The 20546-nt window shown below is 36.7% G+C and overlaps 1 protein-coding gene across 16 annotated transcripts in view; it reads left to right on the forward strand.

The window, feature by feature from the left end:
• CADPS2 (calcium dependent secretion activator 2) overlaps nt 1-20546 on the forward strand; it is a 522703-nt gene that overhangs the window by 344733 nt on the left and 157424 nt on the right. For all 16 annotated transcript variants that reach the window (XM_029924158.1, XM_029924180.1, XM_029924174.1 and 13 more), the window contains exons 10-11: nt 14859-14967; nt 15953-16153. In XM_029924158.1, coding sequence (XP_029780018.1) covers nt 14859-14967; nt 15953-16153 — 310 coding nt within the window. The remainder of the gene's footprint in view (nt 1-14858; nt 14968-15952; nt 16154-20546) is intronic.

Consider the following 20546-nt stretch of genomic DNA (forward strand, 5'->3'; position numbering starts at 1 on the left):
CATTGTAAATTTTTCACCATAAATTAGTTGCCATGGATCTAGTTTCTAAAATAAAACCATTAATCAATCATAACCATGCCTCGTAAAATCTAAATGTTGTTGTGATTCTATATCTACCTGTAACCATGGAAAATTAAGTATTAGTAGCTTTCTTCCCTTGAATTCTTATTTCCGTGGCTCTTCCCCAACAGAACTTTATTCTTAGGAAATAAATATTATGCATTAGAATCCTCTCTGATCACTCTGTCATGCTTCTCTACAATTAAAAAGAAGTCTACAAAATTGAAGTAAAAAAAAAAATTCCTGTGAACTCCTAACCACCAGTGCCTTGAATGTGACCTTAGTCAGAAATAGTTTTGTAATTAGGATGAGGTCATACTGTAAAAGGGTGAGCCTCTAATCCAATATGACTGGTGTCCTTATAAAGAAGAAGGTGTTTGGGGGTAGTCCTGCACACAGGGAGAGTGCCATGTAAAGGCAGATATGGAGATGATGCTTCTACAAACCAATATATGCCAAAAATTGGTAGCAAACCACAGAAGTGATAGGAGAGACCAAGGCTAGATTGTCCCTCACAGCCCTCAGAAGAAACCAATCTTGATTTTAAACTTCTAGCCTCCAGAACAGGGAGACAGTCAATTTCTGTTTATGCCATATAAATGAACTTCAGAGAACACACATCTCTAACAGACACAAAAAATAACCTGGGAAAGACAAAAAGCCCCCTTCACCAAAAACAGCTTCATCATTACATCTGTTTATTTTTTTTTTTTTTTTTGAGAGAGAGAGAGAGAGAGAAAGGACACTCACGAGTGAGGGAGGGACAGGAGAGAGAGAATCTCAAGCAAGGCTCCATGCCCAGCACACAGCCAGATGGTGGGCTTGATCCCAGGACCATGAGATCATTACTTGAGCTGAAATCAAGATCAGATGCTCAACTGACTGAGCCACTCAGGTGTTATACTAAACACTCATATTTATTTCCCCTTCTCCCTCTGTTTGAACAAACCAGGTTAGTTAAACTACCTCACCTGAATAAAATAAAACTATGAAAAAAGAGAAAGCAAACTGTTATAAACAAAGGGCTTTAAGTATTAAAAAGCATTTTATATTGATGTATATTTGTAATGATAAGTAACAGAAAACTGATAAAACCATATGAATATATGATAAAATTTGGAGGACAATTATTAAACATAAAAAAGTTAAAGTTTACTGGAAATGCCCATCTTAATGAGCTGAATATGGCTTCCCTCCCCAATTTATCTGTAAATGAATATTTTTCTAAAATGAAAAAGGGTTTCAGATTGACTCCTTGTTTATAGCATTGTTTAGAGATATAAGTGTGGATGAACTTGGCTCACCTTAATAGGTTTATGATGGTTTGGTCACACCGCCACTCAGTTTCTCAACCAGTGGTGTGTGTGTGGGTAGGTGGGTAGGTGTGTGAAAGTTCCTGAGTTAGATTCCCCAAGACATAGTGATATATCATAAAAAATATTTTTATTATTCTGTCATCTTATAACTAAATTAGTTCCTTCCATAACTTTGCCAAAAGCAAAAGATGCAAAAACCATCTAATTTTCAAATACTTTGTTTTGCCTCTGAATGTAGAGCACCATACCATTGCAGCTGGAAAAATTCTTATGCACACCTCACTACATAAATGCCTGCTAGAAAATGAAAATTGGATTAGAGTGAGCTGTTCATTTCTACTTGCTCTCCAGCTTGAGTTTGAAGAGGTAAATCCTGTCAGTTCTCTAGAGGGAGATGAAGGGGAATCAATGAGGATTTCCTGTCATTTGGCAAAAGTCAGACCTTGCAAGATCACTGTTTGTTCAAGGATGGATAAGAGGCAAGGTGGTGTGAAGTATTGGAGACCTATCAAAGGAGTCTGTAATACTAAAATCAAGTATACTGATTTTGTTTAATTTATAAGAAACATGGACTCTATTGAAAAGTCTGTTAAAATGAGAGTTGGCTGAGATTAATAGAAGAGATCTAATGGAAATAAGGCAGTAAAACAAAACAAACAAGTTGATTTCCACATTTTAGGTAATGTACAGAATGACCACAACAGAGATGACGTCAGTAATATGAAAGGCAAGTGAAGCTCTAAAAGTTTGAAATCAAACCCTACCTACCTATCTTAGGGAAAGAGAGCAAATACTCAATGTGACCAAAATCTGCTTATCTAAATGGGTAAAGAACACAGATAAGATAGAAGAAGTAATAAGAGCAATGGTAAAAAGAAAAAGAAAAAGAACATTACCTAATATTTCAAAGAAACTAATCTGCAAATACACAGACTTCCCTCATTTCAGGAAATTTAGTGAGAAGAAGATATCTTCAAACATTTATTCAAAAATATTTTTTTCAGTTAAAAATATGCATTGACTGTTACACTCAGATACAGAAATTAGTAGAGTTAAATCTACAGAGAAGTAATGGGAAATTAACGAGTATTTGGTATACCTTCAAGATCTATAAGTCACCTTCCTAAAAACATTTGAAGAGGAGCTCCTGGTATTTGAGATGAAGGAGCATAGTTTCTCAGGAATAGGAAACTTAAAATAGAAAAGAATTAAAGAATAATGATAAAAAATATAGCTGAATCTCTATTAATGTTAGAAAATGCTTTGAGTCCAACACATAAAAACATAAGGATTGTTTCTGAACAAGTTGTGGATGTATGAAGTAATTATAACAAGATATGAAACCTAAACTCAAAGTTAATGGAGTAATAAAACGGGCTATACTCCTCAAGTTATGTAAGAAATAATTAGAAATGATTTTTTATTTTCAATAAATAGAGAAAATATGAGGTCAATTCTATCCTTGAGAAGTTTTAAAGTCTATAAGTAAAAATTGGATGCCTAGAAAACTTTAGTAAACAGAAAACAGAAAGCAGCAATATGTATGTAAACTCTTACTATGCATGTGGTAAATAGACATATTAGGAGTCAGATTCTCAGAATAGGATTACAAACAAAATCCATATCTATGGTAATTTTAAGAGGTGTACCACAAACAAACAGCAAGAGCATGGAGAGAAATTAGCATGATATTCAGACCAAGGAAAATTTAAGAGCAGTATTAAACACATCAAACGGTTATGATTTTACATTCATTGAAATATCATCAATTAGATAAAACAAATAATGGTTGTTAAAATATTGATACTACCCAAAGCAATCTACACATTAAACACAATCCCCATCAAAATAGCACCTGCATTCCTCACAGAGCTAGAACAAACAGTCCTAACACTTGTATGGAACTACCAAAGACCCCGTATAGTCCAAGTAATGTTGAGAAAAAAACGCTAAAGCTGGAGGCATCACAATCCCAGACTTTAACCTGTATTACAAAGCTGCAATCATCAAGACAGTATGGTATCAGCACAAAAACAGACACACAGATCAATGGAATAGAATAGAGAACCCAGAAATAAACAAATATATGGCCAACCAACCTTTGACAAAGCAGGAAAAAAAAAATACCATCTCTTTACAAATGGTACTAGGAGAAATGGACAGCAACATGCAAAAGAATAAAACTGGATCACTTTCTTACATTATACACAAAAATAAATCCAAAAATATACAAAAGACCTAAATGTAAGACAGGAAACCATCGAAATCCTACAGGAGAAAGCAGGCAGCAACTCTTTGACTTCAGCCGCAGCAACTTCTTGACATGTCTTAAGAGGCAAGGGAAAGAAAAGCAAAAATGAACTATTAGGACCTTATCAGTATAAGAAAACAATCAACAAAACTATAAGGCAACCTACAGAATGCAAAAAGATATTTACAAATAATGTATTAGATAAAGAATTAGTATCAAAAATCTCTAAAGAACTTAATCAAACTCAATACCTGAAAAGCAAATAATCCAGTGAAGAAATGGGCAAAAGATATGAATTGACACTTTTCCAAAGAAGACATCCATATGGCAAACAAACATATAAAAAGATGCTCAACATCGCTCATCACCAGGACAATACAACTCAAAACCATATTCATTTTTTTATATTTATTTTTGAAAGAGAGAGAGAGAGAGAGAGAGAGAGAGAGAGAGTGAGTGAGTGAGTATGAGTGGGAGAGGGGCAGAGAAAGAAGGAGACACAGAATCTGAAGCAGACTCCAGGCTCTGAGCTATCAGCACAGAGCCAGGGCCCAACATAAGGCTCTAACCCACAAGCAGTGAGACCATGGCCTGAGCTGAAGTTGGATGCTTAACCAAATGAGCCACCTGGGTACCCCTCAAAACCATATTCAGGTACCACCTCACACTTGTCAGGGTGGCTAAAATTAATCATTCAGGAAACAACAGGTGTTGGTGGGGATGTGGGGAAAGGGGAACCTCTTGCACTGTTGGTGGGAATGGTAACTGGTGCAACCGCTTTGGAAAACATTGTGGAGATTCCTCAGAAAACTAAAAATAGAACTACCCTACAACCCAGCAATAGCACTTCTAGGAATTTACCCGAAGGATAGAGGAGTATTAATTCATAGGAGCACAAGCAACCCAATGTTTATAGCAGTGCTATCAATGATAGCCAAGTTATGGGAAGAGCTCAAATGTCTACCAACTGATAAATAGATAAAGAAGATGTGGCTTGCATATATATTTTTAATGGAATAGCACTCAGCAATGAAAAAGAATGAAATTGTTTCATTTGTAACAACATGGATGAAACTGAAGGGTATTATGCTAAGTGAAATAAGTCAGAGAAAGACAGATACCATATGATTTCAGTCATATGTGGAATTTTAGAAACTTAACAAAAGACCATAGGGGAAGGGAAGGAAAAATAAGTTATAAACAGAGAAGGAAGCAAACCATAGGAGACTCTTAAATACAGAGAATAAACTAGGGTTGATGGGGGTGGAAGGTTAGGGAGGTAGGGAGGTGGATGATGGGTTTGAAGAGTGCACTTGTTGGGATGCGCACTAGATGTTGTATGTAAGTGATGAATCATGGGAATCTACTCCTGAAGCCAAGGCTGTAGCTGTATGTTAGCTAACTTGACAATCAATTAAAAATAAAAACAAATGAAACATGATGGTGATGTATTGAATATGTACCTGAAAGGAGATAATAAAAATGTATAATGCCTCAGATTACTTTTTATGTTATTTCTTTCTCTCTCATACACTTAGTAGTCTTACTGGTCTTTGAGTATAGATTCTTACAGATAACTCTATATCTTATAGCTATCTTAAATAACCATGTTACCAGAACATAAGAAGTTATTGGCTTATGCGGTAAAACAAGGTAGGTTTCAGAATGCAAATTATAAAATAAATATCTGAGGAGACTTATGTTCCTAAACTCAAGATGACAGTTTCCTTCTGAGTGACCTTGGGAAAGTCAGTTTCCTCATCTGTGAACTCTGGAGTTGAGATCATGATCTCCAGGGCCCCTGAACCCTAATCTTTCAATACTAGTATGTTCTAGGTAATAATTTTATGTTTTCTTTTCATTAAAGCTTAGCTCTGGGTTTTAACTATTAGTGATTTAGTGAGACTTGAGTCCTCTAGATATCATAGTCTCTAGTTTCCAAATGTATTCTCTTAAGATCCTCACCACACAATTGAAATCTATAATTCTATTAAATGTAACAGTATTTTACTCATTAATATTCACTGATTAAATACCTTGTGGAATATTAGACCATACTATCAGCTATCAGAAAGTAAACCTATGATAATGAGAAATTCAATTCCATCTATACTATTTACCCAATACATATCTTACCATTTTTCCTGATGTGTTTTTGTTTGCAGTATATAATATTTAGACTTTACCTTTTTCTTATAGTAAAAACATAAAATATAGGAAGCTGTCACATGAATCAGATGTTTCTGAGAAGGTGAAGAATTTCTTTTTAATATAATCACTCCCTAATTGCTGTTTCCCAATTATTATTTGATACTTCATTTTGTTTGGTGAGTGATCTTCTCATTTTAATGAGTTCTTATGACTGTGATCACATCATAGCTGTCGATATACCTGAAAGAGTAAGGCGTGGTTCCTCCATGGCTCTTACAACTGGATCCAGAACATTCTGGGTGCTTAAGACAGCCCTTGTTGGATAAAGGAATGAATTTAGCCTCGTGTTTATTGTTTCCTGACATTTTAAGTGCAGTGTTTGAGATTTTTAAAAAATCGAATATTACTTGAATGGTAAGTGGAGAAGGATTCATTTAAGAGTACAAGTAGGGTAATTTAGACTGCTAGACTCAGCATTTTTTTAACACAAGGTTAAGTATGTAATCTGTACTAACAAAAAGAATAGATTTTTAAATGTGGCTGAATAGAGAATTTTATCAGTTGAAATAAGTTTAATTTCATGGAGAAATTAAAAGGCAGGGATGACATGCCAGGCATCATGAGAGCCAGTGAGTCAAAAACAAAGAGACAACACCCAAGTAAATGTGGTTAGAAAGATGTGAAGGGGACAAGTTTGTAAGGGTGCGAGAGGGAAGAACAGGGTTTACTAGATGAGGAAATATATAAATCATGCAATTTTAAAGGCGGAGGTGATCCATTCCTGCTTGGGAGTTCAGGTGGAGAAATGAATAAAAGTGGACAAGTCTGGTTGGGGAGCTGATCTGGAGCATCAACATGGTGGTAGCTATAAATTCCAACTAATATTTGTGGGGGAATTTTACGAGCTGTGCAGGGAAGGCGGGCCTTTCTGTGCTAGCCATCTCTCTCCAGGCAGATTCCAGATTGTTCATGTGGTGATGTGTCAAAAGACTTACTTTCTTTTTTTTCTTTTATGGTTTATTGTCAGTTTGGTTTCCATATAACATATAATGAAAGTGCTCATTTCAACAAGTGCCCTCCTCCGTGCCCATCATCCCCTTTCCCCTCTCCTGCACCCCCATCAGCCCTCAATTTGATCTCAGTATTCAAGAGTGTCTCACGGTTTGCTTCCCTCCCTCTCCTCAACTATTTTTTTGCCCTTCCCCTCCTCCATGGTCCTCTGTTAAGTTTCTGTCAGGAGACTTTTCTTTCAGCCAGGTTTATAAGATTCTTCCAAATGAAAGGGGGAACTTTGGAATAGTAGGCTTAATATATTTCCTATTTTGTTAATAGTTGGTCACAGAAGTATAACTTCCTAGTAGTCCCCTGAAATCTAATAATTATATTTTAATGAAGTATAAGACAAATTTGAACATATTTTTGTTTTATGTGCAAACCCCATCAAAAAAACATTGTTTCCTAGAATGAGGTGAAAATGTATAGTTTTTCCCATGTATATATATGAATGCTAGATCTGTTATTCAGAATCTACATTAAAAAAATTTAGAATTGAAGGATTAGCTAAAGGATTTCAGTTGGTGGTCTTGGCTAGTCCTCAAGGTAATGCTAAGAATTCTTTTATGGAAAACACCTAGAAATGCTGGGTAAGTATAATACACATCTATTTTAAATGCCTAGCTGAACTGCAAGAAGAAAGGAAACCCTCAGGGACCAAACAGTGAAGCATGTGAGTTGACACCGTAGCCGTATTGCGGTGTATACCCAAGCATGTTGATGTTGGTTTGCAGGGATTCTGCTGTTCACCCAAAGAAAACATACCCTGAGGCATTCTCAAAGTGGGAATTTGGATAAGAGGTCTTCTGGTAAAGAACTTAAAAAGAGCTAGATCCTATGAAATGTGGACTAGAAAAAAATGCCCCCAGGCTAGTAAATTTATATTTGGCCTTAGGCTCTGAATATGGAGTATGACTCCTGAGAATTTATAACTATTAGCATGTACTCAGAGAATGTTGAAATTCAAATTTATTGTTTACAAAGTTAAGGGAGAAATGCCCAAGTTAAGAAATTAACATAAAAAATACTTCTTGATTGGTGATATAGCTGAGGCATCCAACATTTTTTTAAAAATTGTTTTTGGAGAGATGAATCTTTAACGTAGGTTTTATAAAATATCCATGATAAAATGGTGCTGGATATGAGCTTATAATTTAAAATTATGAAACAATGAACCAATTATTTACACACCCAAGAATTTTAGTAATAATTATCATATATATAAACTATAAAATAATTAAACTTAGGGTGATTAAATTTATAAACTGATTCAAAACTATAAGAAAACAAGATAACACTATGAAAAATTAACAAGCAAATTTGGAATAGGAGTATGTAGAACTAGTAAAAATTATAAGCAGTCATTGAAATTACATCCTTATTGAGCAGGTTAAACAGTAGGTTAGACATATTTAAAGAGAAAATTAGTGATATATTTAATGCTAGGATATTATAATCTTAGGAAATTACCTAGCACTCAGCATAGAGAAATGAAGAAGCATAAAATATGCAGAGTTTAAAAGATAGGAAAGAATCTACAGTTCCAATAGAATTTGAAGAAAGAATAAAGGGCAAATAAGACAGAGTCAACATTTGAAGAGATAATGAACAAGATTAAAATGATAAAATTCACAAGTTATCAGATACAAGAAATACTACAAATATTAACCAGGATAAACATTAAAACTACCTAAAATTTCACGGTAAAGCTGTGGAATAACAGGACTGGCGGCTCTATTGGTAGAGCATATGGGCTCATGAGTTTGAAGCCCCTTGATCTTGAGCTTGTTTGAGCCCAACGAGAATAGAGTTTACTTAAAAAAAAAAAATGTTTTAATTAAAACACAGGATTACCAAAGATAAAGAGTACATTTAAGAGAAATTAGAAAAGGCAAATTAACTACAAGGGGACCACAGTCAGACTTTCATCAAACTTTTCAACATGGATTTTGTAAGGTTTCTGATGATGGAATGAGATCTTCAAAGTGCTGAAGGATTGCTAGCCTAGAATATTATATAACCAACTAAACATTCATAGGGGACAGTTAAAGACATTTTAAAATAAAAACTGACTCCAAAAGCTTTCATTAAAGAAGGAAATTGAATTCAGTGATGGTGTGTGCCTTCTTTTTAAGCCTTCTTTTATTTATTTTTTTCAGTCATTTTTTATAGTTTATTGTCAAGTGAGTTTCCATATAACACCCAGTGCTCTTCCCCACAAATGCCCTCCTCTGGGTCCGTCAGCCCCCTTCCCCTTTCCCCTTCAGCCCTCAGTTTGTTTTCAGTATTCAAGAGTCTCTCATGATTTGTCTCCCTCCTTCTCTTTAACTACCCCCCCCTTTGCCTCCCCATGGTCCTCTGTTAAGTTTCTCCTGTTAGACTTATGAGTGCAAACATATGGTATCTGTTCTTCTTTGCCTGACTTATTTCGCTTAGCATGACACCCTCAAGGTCCATCCACATTGCCACAAATGGCCAGATTTCATTCTTTCTCATTGCCATGTAGTACTCCATTGTATATATAAACGACGTCTTGATCCATTCATCAGGTGATGGACATTTAAGCTCTTTCCATGATTTTAAGCCTTCTTTTAAAAACTGGTCATGCCCTAGGCAACAGAGCAGGTCTCAAAAAGTACCAAAATTTTGAATCAGTCTGGTCACAATGGAATTACTTGAAAACTCAGTAAGAAAAGTATAACTACATATCTAAATATGAAAGCACACTTGTAAATAATTCATGAATAAAAAAAGAACTAATGAAATGAGAAATATTTAGAACTGAGCTAAGGAAAATGCTATGAGATAACTTGTGAGATTAAGCTAAGGTAAACAGAATAAACCTAGATTTATATGCATTTAGGGTTATTGAACTTACATAATAAATAACAACTGAAAATAAATAAGCTAAGTAGATGAATTAAAACATTCATAAAAGAATAAATTTAAACCCCTCCCCCCAAAAGAAGGGAGAAATAATAAAGATAGCAGGAATTAAGAAATAGAAAACAAAGAATAGAGAGGAGTAACTAAGCACAAAGATATTCCTTGCAAGCGCTCAGAAAAGTAAATAAGCCTACAGCAAAACTGATTATGGAAAAAGGATTTGAATGACTGATAACATTAGGAAATGAGCACACTTGTTTAATAAACCCACAGCAAAGAAATCCCAAGTGGCCAACAAAAAGATGAATAAATGCTCCGCTGTATTAGTAATGAGAATTGTGAACTCAGAGACTATTGATACACCACTTCCCATTCATCAAAATTAGCAAAATATAAAGACTCAAAATGCCAAGTTTAGCAGAGCTGTGTAGTACCAGGAACTCTTGTGTGCCACTGGTGTACATATGCATTGGAAAGTAGTTTTTCAATATCTAGTGAGGATGTAGGTACACATGCCCTACAGCCTAGCAATTCCACTGATGTAGCCCTTTAAGCAGCTCGAACACTGGTGTGCAAGAATGACCATGGCGGCATTATTTTTAATGGCAGGAGTGGAAGAAACGGGAAGGCCATCATCAGGACATTGGGTAACGTGAATATGTATCAAGATGGCTAAACATTATGTTGAACTTTCGAGGGGAAAAGTTGAAGAAATGTGTATGATTAATTCTTTTTTTTTTAATTTTATTTGTCTTTTATTTATTTTTGAGAGACAGAGGGAGACAGCGTGAGCAGGGGAAGGTCAGAGAGAGAGGGAGACACAGACTCCGAAGCAGGGTCCAGGCTCTGAGCTGTCAGCACAGAGCCTGACGCGGGCCACAAACCCACGAACCGTGAGATCATGACCTGAGCTTAAGCCAGGCGCTCAACCGACTAAGCCACCCAGGCGCGCCTGATTAATTCTTAGAAAGTGTTAAAATGTGTGAATAAATACTTGATTTTCTCAATTTACTTATGTGGTAATTGTGATTTATGATAAATACATACTTGTTTTTTATCCCCATTCCAGCATAGAATCCTTGTACTTTCCTAATGAGTGATAAAGCTGTCTTTTCTTATGCTAATGAGATGATTTTAGAGCCCACTTTGCCTGGAGAATCAACAGTGTGATTAGAGTTGGAGCTTTCACTCCCACCTGCCCCCATGTTCTCCCAGGTCTGGGGGAAGAGACAGAGGCTAGAGGCTGGATAAATTGCCGACAGCCAATGATTTAATCAGGTGTGCTCTGTAATGAAGCTTGTATAAAAAAAGAAAAATAAGGGGGTTGGGAGAGCTTTCAGGTTGGTGAACAGATGGAAGATGTAGAGAGGAGGCTGTAGGAATCCCTGATACGTAGCCAGTCAGAAATACAGGTAATAATTTAGACTAGCGTCTGAAGTACAAGGAGAGAGTGGCATCTGGGCAGCTTAGTCAGTTAAGCTTCTGATTCTCAGTTTTAGCTCCTGGCATAATCTCACGGTTTGTGAGTTGGAGCCCCTACAGTAAGGCTCTGTGCTGACAGCCTGGGTCCTGCTTGGGGTTCTCTCCCTTCCTCTATCTCTGCACCCCATCCCCAAGTAAATAAATAAACCTAAAAAACAAAAAAAACAAAAATGAAGTACAAAGAGAGAATGTGGTAAGAACCTCCAATCTGTAGGTTACAGCCTGGGCATACGGCTGACATTGGAGGGGCCGTGCGGGAGGGGCAGTCTTGTAGGACTGAACCCTTAACCCGTTTGAATTTGAATTCTGTGTGCTGTCTTGGTATATAGGTGGTGTTAGATTGAGCATATCGTAGAGTGCCCAGCTGGGTATTGGTGTAGAAACCACCCTGCCTATATATACAACAGGTTGAAATTGGGTCTAGGAACCTAAAAATGTATGTAATAAAAGTTGTAAAAACATACATGGAAATAATACAAAATTCAGCATGGTAATTACCTCTGCGAAGAGAGAAAAGAAAAATGGGTTTGAATATATATATATATATATACACACACATATATATATTCACACATGCACATATATATACACACATATATTTAGACTTTAACTGTATCCAGAAAAAACTCTGTAAAGCATGCATACACACACACACACACACACACACACACGAAGTGATTTCGCAAAGCTGGAGGATGGGTATAGACGTATTAGTATATTATTGTCCTTTTGTTTATGCTTGAAATATTTTATATTTGTTAAGGTAACACTACATTAAATCACGTTATGGAAGAATAGTGGACTTTGGACTAAGTTATTGCCTTTAAGAGAATGACCCTTTTTCCCCCCAAGAATGAATAATGGAAGTATAATATCACCGTTTACCAGCCACCACCACACTACTCCCAAACCCCGCCAAATCCCTCGCAATCCTACCTTTCTACCCATGTAAACTGAAACCTTCTTGAGTAACAGACCACTGTAGTAGCCACCAGATTTCATCTGTAAGCCTTATGCATAGGCAGTTGAAAAGGCAATTCATTGAGAGTGAAAAAGAAAATTTAAGAGTATAAACAAGAACCACAGGTGTACCAAAAACCAGTCATTTGCCCCACTGTTCCCAAACAAGGCTTGGGAAATGTGTATATTTATATATATAGGGTTTTTTTTCCAAAATGGAAATAGCTATGCTCGTTTTTCGTCATTAAAATGTAATTCAGGGGCACCTGGCTAGCTCAGTCAGTAGAGCATGTGACTCTTGATCTCGGGGTCATAAATTTGAGCCCCATGTTGGGCACAGAGATGACTTAAATTCTTTTAAACAAAATTCATATTTAAAAAAAAAAAACTGAAAAAATAAGCCTATAATAGCACCTTTATGTATATGTACATATATATGCATATATAATTTTTTTTTAGGTAGGCTTCACACCCAGCTTGGAGCCCAGTGTGGCTTGGACCTGAGCTGAGATCAAGCTTAACGGACTGAGCCATCCAGCACCCCCAGAATAGCACTTTCTAGTAATTAGTATAAGTATTTTAATCTGTGTCCTGTTCATATGTATGCATAGCGTTTATCCAAAACACACTATACATTTTTGTTTTTCACCTGTCTTTTATGTTATATCTTAGAAATCGTTCCATATCCTGAAAAAAAATCTGTCATAAGTGCTTTAATGACTGAGTAACATTTACTGTGTGCTCATGCTGTAATACATGTAACCAAACCACTATTGGTTTTTCCAGGTTTTGCTTGTATTCAGTACTGCAGTGAACACACCACACGTGCATCTTTAAATATCTGTCCCATTTGTTTATTTGGTATAAGCTCTTAGATTTATCTGGATCAAAGGGATTACATAACAAACAGTGAGGCTTACATACTGGGAAGTTTCTGGCAGGTGGGAAACTCAGGAGGTGATGCCGCCGTCTGGAAGCAGAATCTCCTCTTCTCTAGTTAAGCTCAGTCGCTCTTCTCTGTCAGCCCGCGTTGATAGATACTAGTTCTTTGATGAATATTTATTTTGCACACATCTTCTCTTAGTTTGTGGCTTTACCTTTTTACTTTCTTTGTGGTGTGCTTTAATAAGGAGAATTTTTTTAATGTTTTTTATTTATTTTTGAGAGACAGAGAGAGACAGCACGAGCAGGGGAGGGTCAGAGAGAGGGAGACACAGAATCTGAAGCAGGCTCCAGGCTCTGAGCTGTCAGCACAGAGCCTGACGCAGGGCTTGAACCCACATACCCCGAGATCATGACCTGAGCCAAAGCTGGATGCTTAACCAACTGAGCCACCCAAGAGCCCCTAATAAGGAGAATTTCTTAACTTTAACATAGTCTGTGTAATTTTGTTTTTCATAGTTAGCTCTCTTTTGAGTCCTCTTTAATCTTTGTCTATTGAAAGGTATTTTTTTATGTGTTCTTAATTTCATTTATGTTTAAAAGTGGAAAGGAGGCATAATTCACATTACCCAAACTGTTTTCCATAGAATCCTGTGCTCTAGAACAGTTTGTTAATCCACCAAACATTCTTTTCTCCGGCTGGGAACAGCACCTCCCTTCTCTATTTGGGGGGAACCTCTCAGAGCCCACCTATTGTAGCACTTGGCATTCTTTGCCACAAATGTAAGCTCTTGACTCAAACTGGACTAATGTCAGTTTTACCCCTTTGCCATGGTTATTGGTCCAAATATGGCCTTAAGACTCATGTTGGGACAGTCAGGGAGGTGACTGAACAGTTGTTGGCTGTGGTTCTAGGTCACTGAGACTACAGCACAAGAAAATGTAGCCAGTTTCCAAAGAGAAGTAGAATGGAGAGACAGAGTGATCTTGACAGTGATAAGTCACTGGGTGCCAAAAACTTATTCCACTTTGGACCATCCTGTGGGTTTGCTTATGTGGGCCACTAAATTCTCCACTTCCATTGAAATCTTTTTGTTTGTTGGTTTATTTGGGGGTTTTTTGTTTGTTTGTTTTTGGGTTTTTTTTTTTTTCTTTAATTTTGGAGAGGGCATGTGCAGGCATGCAAGCAAGGGAGGGGCAAAGAAAGGAAGGGACAGAGGATTGGAAGCCGCTCTGTGCTGACAGCAGAGAGCCCGATGGAGGCTCGAACTCACAAACTACAAGATGATCATGACCTGAGCTGAAGTCGGATGCCCCTGAATTGACCTTTTGTTGTTTGTTTCTTTGTTGTTTTACTTTATAGTCTGGAAATAAGTGCACTTTAAATCTGTAGTCCGTGATCATATATACATTTGAGAATGTTCCTGTTACATCTTACTCTTAGAAATTCATAAAGTATGTTAGCCTACTAAAGGCCATAACAAAACATGCAGTAGAAGAAACCTGTTTATTTAACCCAGTGATTCTCAAACGTATTTTTAACATGAATGCTTTTTTATGATGCTTCTTTTAATAGCTCATAGAATCTTGGCCCGCAGTTCTTTGGCTTGGGAAGTGCTTGTCATAGGCATGGAAGGGCCTGACTGCAAGCTGGCGGAGGAAAGGTGCTTTCATTTCTGAGTTAGGTGTTAGAAAATGCTAACATCTATTGATTTATAAGCAAATCTTGTTATTTTTAAGATTTGGCAAAGAGTCCTCTGATAAAAAAAAATAAGGGAAATTTAATGCAAGTGATCTGCAAACCTTTTCTTGCACAGGTGAGCCAGTATACCTTCGCGATGTGCAGTTATAGAGAAAAAAAGTCTGAACCACAGGAACTAATGCAGCTGGAAGGATACACTGTGGATTATACCGATCCCCACCCAGGTAACTATACACTGAATCTCTTTCTCTGCCATGTATTCATGAAATATTTATAAATATCCTGTCTCTGTTCTGTGATCCAAGCTCCACTGAATGAATAGGATGCATCTTTCACTGATGGACCTGGACAAGACTTCATGAGCTTCGAATTCCATCTTTCTGAGGACTACTTAGCTTTAGGCTAAACTCATTATTTCTGTTATCTTTAAGAGAAAGATGCAATAGTGAAAGTTACAGTAATGGAAAAATTCTATGAGAAATATCATCAATGCTCATATAAACTTCTTTAGTAGAAGGCAAATAGGGAAAGAAATGGCAAATGAACTTTTATGTAGACTACCATTTTTTTCCCCAGTAACGCATTCTTATACTTCTTTTCTAACCTCTGTATTAGTACTAGGTATGTACTAGACATTTGATGACTAAAATTTGTGAGAGAATGAATTAATGAATATGTGGAGATTAATGAAATTACTAAAGCAATATTAAGGAGTACATAGATTTAATAAATAACAGATTAAAAATTTCATATAGAGAGATGAAAAGTGGGAATCTGTGATCACATTCACTAATTGGTCACTGAAAAATGCAAAACATCATCTCTGTGAAAGAATTTTACAAAGGATAAAATGCCATCCAAGTATCATTTTTGCCTTACCTATATTTCTTTTCTGCTAAACTTACCATTCATTTCTCCAGCATCCAGCATTAGAAATGTGCCAAAAGAGAAGACTTTCTTCTCTGCATTGAGCTTTCCAGCCACTCTGTATATTTCTATGGAGTAGGTTTGTATGGCTGGCATAATGTTACTGTGTTATGAACTGTTCATTTTTAATTTTCTTAAAAAATATGGAAGTTTAAACTTTTCTCTTATTAGTAGCATTGAGCTACTGATATCAAACTGATTCTTTTCCATAAGACCATTCAGTGAATGAGCTTTAAAAATCTGCCAGCTACATCAGTTTTTTAATGATGTCTTTCTCCACAGGCCTTCAGGGTGGACAGATGTTCTTTAATGCGGTTAAAGAAGGAGACACCGTGATATTTGCCAGTGATGATGAACAAGATAGAATATTATGGGTTCAGGCCATGTATAGGGCCACCGGTCAATCATATAAACCCATTCCTGCGATTCAAACCCAGAAACTGAATCCTAAAGGAGGGACTCTCCATGCAGATGCTCAGCTTTGTAAGTTTTGTTAAAACATAATTTCATTATCAATTAATAACCTTAATAAGATATAAAATTGCCTGAGACAAATTTGTTCAGTATCATAGTTTACATCATTAACGAATTCCTAATTGAATAAAAATAGTTTGTACTAGTCATAGAATCAGCTTTCTAATTTTTCATATGGATCTGGAATAAATGGTGTTTGGGTTTTCAATTACGAATTTGTCAAGCATTAGGGTACTTTTGGGCATCTCAAAGGCATATAAGAAAATCTCCAACACTTCTAAAAGAAAATTTATTTTATTTTGTTTAAAAAATTTTTTAATGTTTTATTTATTTGAGAGAGAGAGAGAGAGAGAGAAACAGCGTGAGCAGGGGAGGGGCAGAGAGAGAGGGAGATGCAGGATCCAAAGCAGGCTCCAGGCTCTGAGCTGTCAGCACAGAGCCCAATGTAGGTCTCAAACCCACGTAACATGAGATCATAACCTGAGGCAAAGCCAGATGCTCAACCAGTTGACTGAGCCACTCAGGTGCCCCCAAGAAAATTTATTTTAATACTTAACTATAATTTTAACATTTTTTAATGTGTTCTAGAAAAAAGGAAGAAGTATTGTGAAATTAAATGGGTATTGATAGGACTCTAGAATACCAAAATCATGAAGTGCCACTTTCTGGGGTTGTTCTTAATAACTCAGAAGAATAATAGGGTATTTTTTTGTTGTAGACTAATAAAAAAGAATGAATTATCAAGCCAACTTTCTTTAAATACCTTAGTATTCAAGTCATTCTTTTTTATGCTAATTTAAATCAAGAAATTTATTCTTCATTTGAACCTACAGGTGATTAATAACAAATGATATAATTATAGAAACATTTTCAAACACAGATTTAATAGTTATTAAACCCAGATATTCTAAATTGTTACACTCTTTTACAAAACTCCTCTGGTCTCTTCTGTAAGAAGACAATTTTTGTATGGCTTTAAATTCAAATTTTGACATTTCAGTCAACACCCTTACTCTTAAGGTTCTTCTCCAGGGGAGTAACATCTTGACATCATTATTTTGTTCTCCGCATCAATTAACTGCTCTCTTTTCTTTTCGAACCCCCTTCAGTATCACATTGAGGCGTCTTAACCGTTCATAAGGCCAAATAATTAAAGATGGAATATGAAAACAACTCCAGTTCCCTTTGTGTTTCAGGGATTAAAGTAGACCTCCTTAAACTTACCACAGTCTCTGTCTTCATGTGATACCATTATCGCTTCATGCATGCTATCTGAGCCTTCTAACAGTATGCTTCCATTGCTCTTTTCTGGCTCGAAAATACTCTTGTCATATATTTTGCTTCTATATATATTGTAAATCCCACAGTACCTTGCTATTATAATTATTGCCTGAACCTTTTAGGGAAATTTAAATATGAGAAAGTGTTATATAATTATCCAAGTAGTTATTATTTCCAGTGTCCTTCATTGTCTTGTAGAAATATTTTACTTCTTGAAAATTTCTTTGACTTATGGTGCAACTCTGGTGGATTAATTCTTTTAGCTTTCTTATATATGGAAAAGTAATTTACCTTCATTTTGGAAATTTTTCTTTCAGTACTTAAAAGATTTCACCTCACATTCTAATCCCTTTTTTATAATGAGAAATGGGCTACTTTTTGTCTTCTCCTGTGTACATAATGTGTCCTTTTTCCCTCTAGCTGCTTCAAAGGTTTTCTCTTTAACACCAGTGTTGAACAGTTAGCTATTTATAATGTGCCTTGATGTAGTTTTCTTCATGAGAATGTTCTTGCTTTATTCTAAGACACAGTTACTTGGAAACAGCTCATTGTTTTCAAGTTTTACTCTTAAGTTTTGTCAGTTAGAACTAAACAGTGTTGGCCTTAGATTCATTGTCCCCATTCCTGGACCAGGATTCTTCTTAAAGACTCTAATGAATGACCGATGAATTTTGAGGTTTCCTATTGGCTATTGAGAACAAGTACTATTACGGGCTCTGTGTGAGTTTGGGGCACTGCCCCCTCTAATCCTCTAGGATGATTTCTTCCCTGGCGTCAAGTAGTTTCCTCACATATGTGAAGAAGTATTCAGCAGAATATGGAAAGGGAAAGGGGGAGACCACCATATACTTGCAGGCAGACTGTAGTCATTTTGGCCTTTGTGAATTGTCAGCTCCATCTTGTCAACTTGGTGAGAGGGCGGGTGGGCACTAGTGTTTGGGTTCTTGTTCCCTATGCTACAGATTTGAAAGTTCCTCCTGACATTCACTTGGGGCAACTGTGAGGCTCACCTCATCTGTTTTTCGTCTGCCAGGAATCACTTTTCTGAATTACCTGATGTCAAGGGTTTTGAGAAGTATTTTTTTTTTTTCTAAATTTTTAGTTGCTTTAGGTCATAGGTAAATCTGTTCTCAATGACTATATCCTGGCAAGAAAGAGAATGATTGTTTTTTGTAAGCTAGAGTAAGATTTCTCGACCTCAGCACTTAACATTTTGGACCAGATAATTCTTTGTTTCAAGGGTTGGTGGGAGGGCTGTCCTGTGACTTATGGGATGCTTAGCATCATCACAGGCTTCCACTTTCTAGATGCCAGTAACAGCCACTCCCCACCAGGTCTGGTCACCCAAAGTATCTCCAGACTTTGCAGAATGTTCTGGGAGACAGAGTTGAAAATGGCTCAGAACATTAAGGCCATGCTTACATGATACAGAATTAATGAATACAAGATCTAGTAATCAGTTGATTCAAATAGCCACGTAATCCCTTTCTAATAAAACTTCTCTATCAGATATCAATGTATTGTCAAAGCAGCATTGAAGAGGCTAAGTGGAACTGCATTTTCTAGCACCTTGATTCACTTGCTCTAAAAAATCCAAACTTGTTCTAAAAGGCCAAATAGTTTCAGTTATGTAACAGCAGATTCCTTCTGTTCCAGGCTTTTAGTAGTTTTCTATCACAGCCGACCCTGCTGTTTTATCTTTCTTTAAGGAAGTTGGGCCAGGGAGAGGAAGGAAGAACAGTGGGTTTCTACCTCACTAAATGAGAATACTGATCTTGAGGGACGCCGGCTTGGCTCAGTTGGTTAAGGTGCTGTCTCTTTCGGCTCAGGTCATGATCTCCTGGTTTGTGAGTTAGAGCCCCGCATGGGGCTCTGCGCTGGCAGTGCAGGGCCTGCTTAGCATTCTCTCGCTCTCCCCCCCCCCCTCTCTCTCTCTCTCTCTCTCTCTCTCTCCCCCTCTCCCTCTCTCCCTCCCCCTCCTGCTTTCTCTGTCCCTCCCTCCCTCTCCCTCTTTCTCTGTCTCTCCCTCTCTCTTTCAAAATAAAAAAAATAAAAATAAAGAGGTCTTCCTTCTATCCCGTCTGTCTTGAGAGTTTTTATTAAGAAAGAATGCTGTGTTTTGTCAAATGCTTTTTAGTCATCTATTGACAGGGTCATATGATTCCTATCCTTTCTTCTATTAATGTGATGTATCACATTGATTTGCAAATATTGAACCAGCCCTGTAGCCCAAGAATGAATCCCACTTGATAATGGTGAATAATTCTTCTAATATGCTATTGAATTCGATTTGCAAGTATCTTACTGAGAATTTTTGCATCCATGTTCATCAGGGATATTCACCTGTAATTCTTTTTAGTGAGGTCTCTAGTTTGGGAATCAAGGTAATTCTGGCTTCATATCAAGGTAATGCTGGCTTCCTTCCATTTCTATTTTTTGAAACAGTCAGAGGAATAGGTATTAACTCCGTTTTAAATGTCTGGTAGAATTCCCCTGGAAGCCATCTGGCCCAAGACTCTTATTTGTTGGGAGATTTTTTGATAACCAATTCAATTTCTTCACTGGTTATGGTCTGTTCAAATATTCTATTTCTTCCTGTTTGAGCTCTGGTAGTGCATATGTGTTTAGGAATATACATATTCTTCTATATTCATTTATACACACACACACACACACACACATACACACACACAGAGTGGAATACTCCTCAGTTGGTTAAGCATCTGACTTTGGCCTAGGTCATATGATCTCACCATTCTTGAGTTCAAGCCCCATGTCAGGTTCTGTGCTGACAGCTCAGAGCCTGGAGCCTGCTTTGGATTCTGTGTCTCCCTCTCTCTCTGCCCCTCCCACTGATGCTTTGTGCCTCCCTCTCTCTCTCTCTTCCTCTCTCTCTCTCTCAAATAAATAAATAAACATTTAAAAATTTTAATAAAAAACAATGGAATACTGCTCAGCAGTGAAAAAGAATGGAATCTTGCCATTTGCAACAATGTGGATGGAACTGGAGGGCATTATGCTAAGTGAAATAAGCCAGTCAGAAAAAGACAGATATCACATGTTTTTACTTATATGTGGAATTTGAGAAACTTAACAGAAGATAATAGTGGAAGGGAAGGGA

Source organism: Suricata suricatta, chromosome 2 (genome assembly GCF_006229205.1).
Source record: "Suricata suricatta isolate VVHF042 chromosome 2, meerkat_22Aug2017_6uvM2_HiC, whole genome shotgun sequence".
Classification (NCBI taxonomy): Eukaryota; Metazoa; Chordata; class Mammalia; order Carnivora; family Herpestidae; genus Suricata; species Suricata suricatta.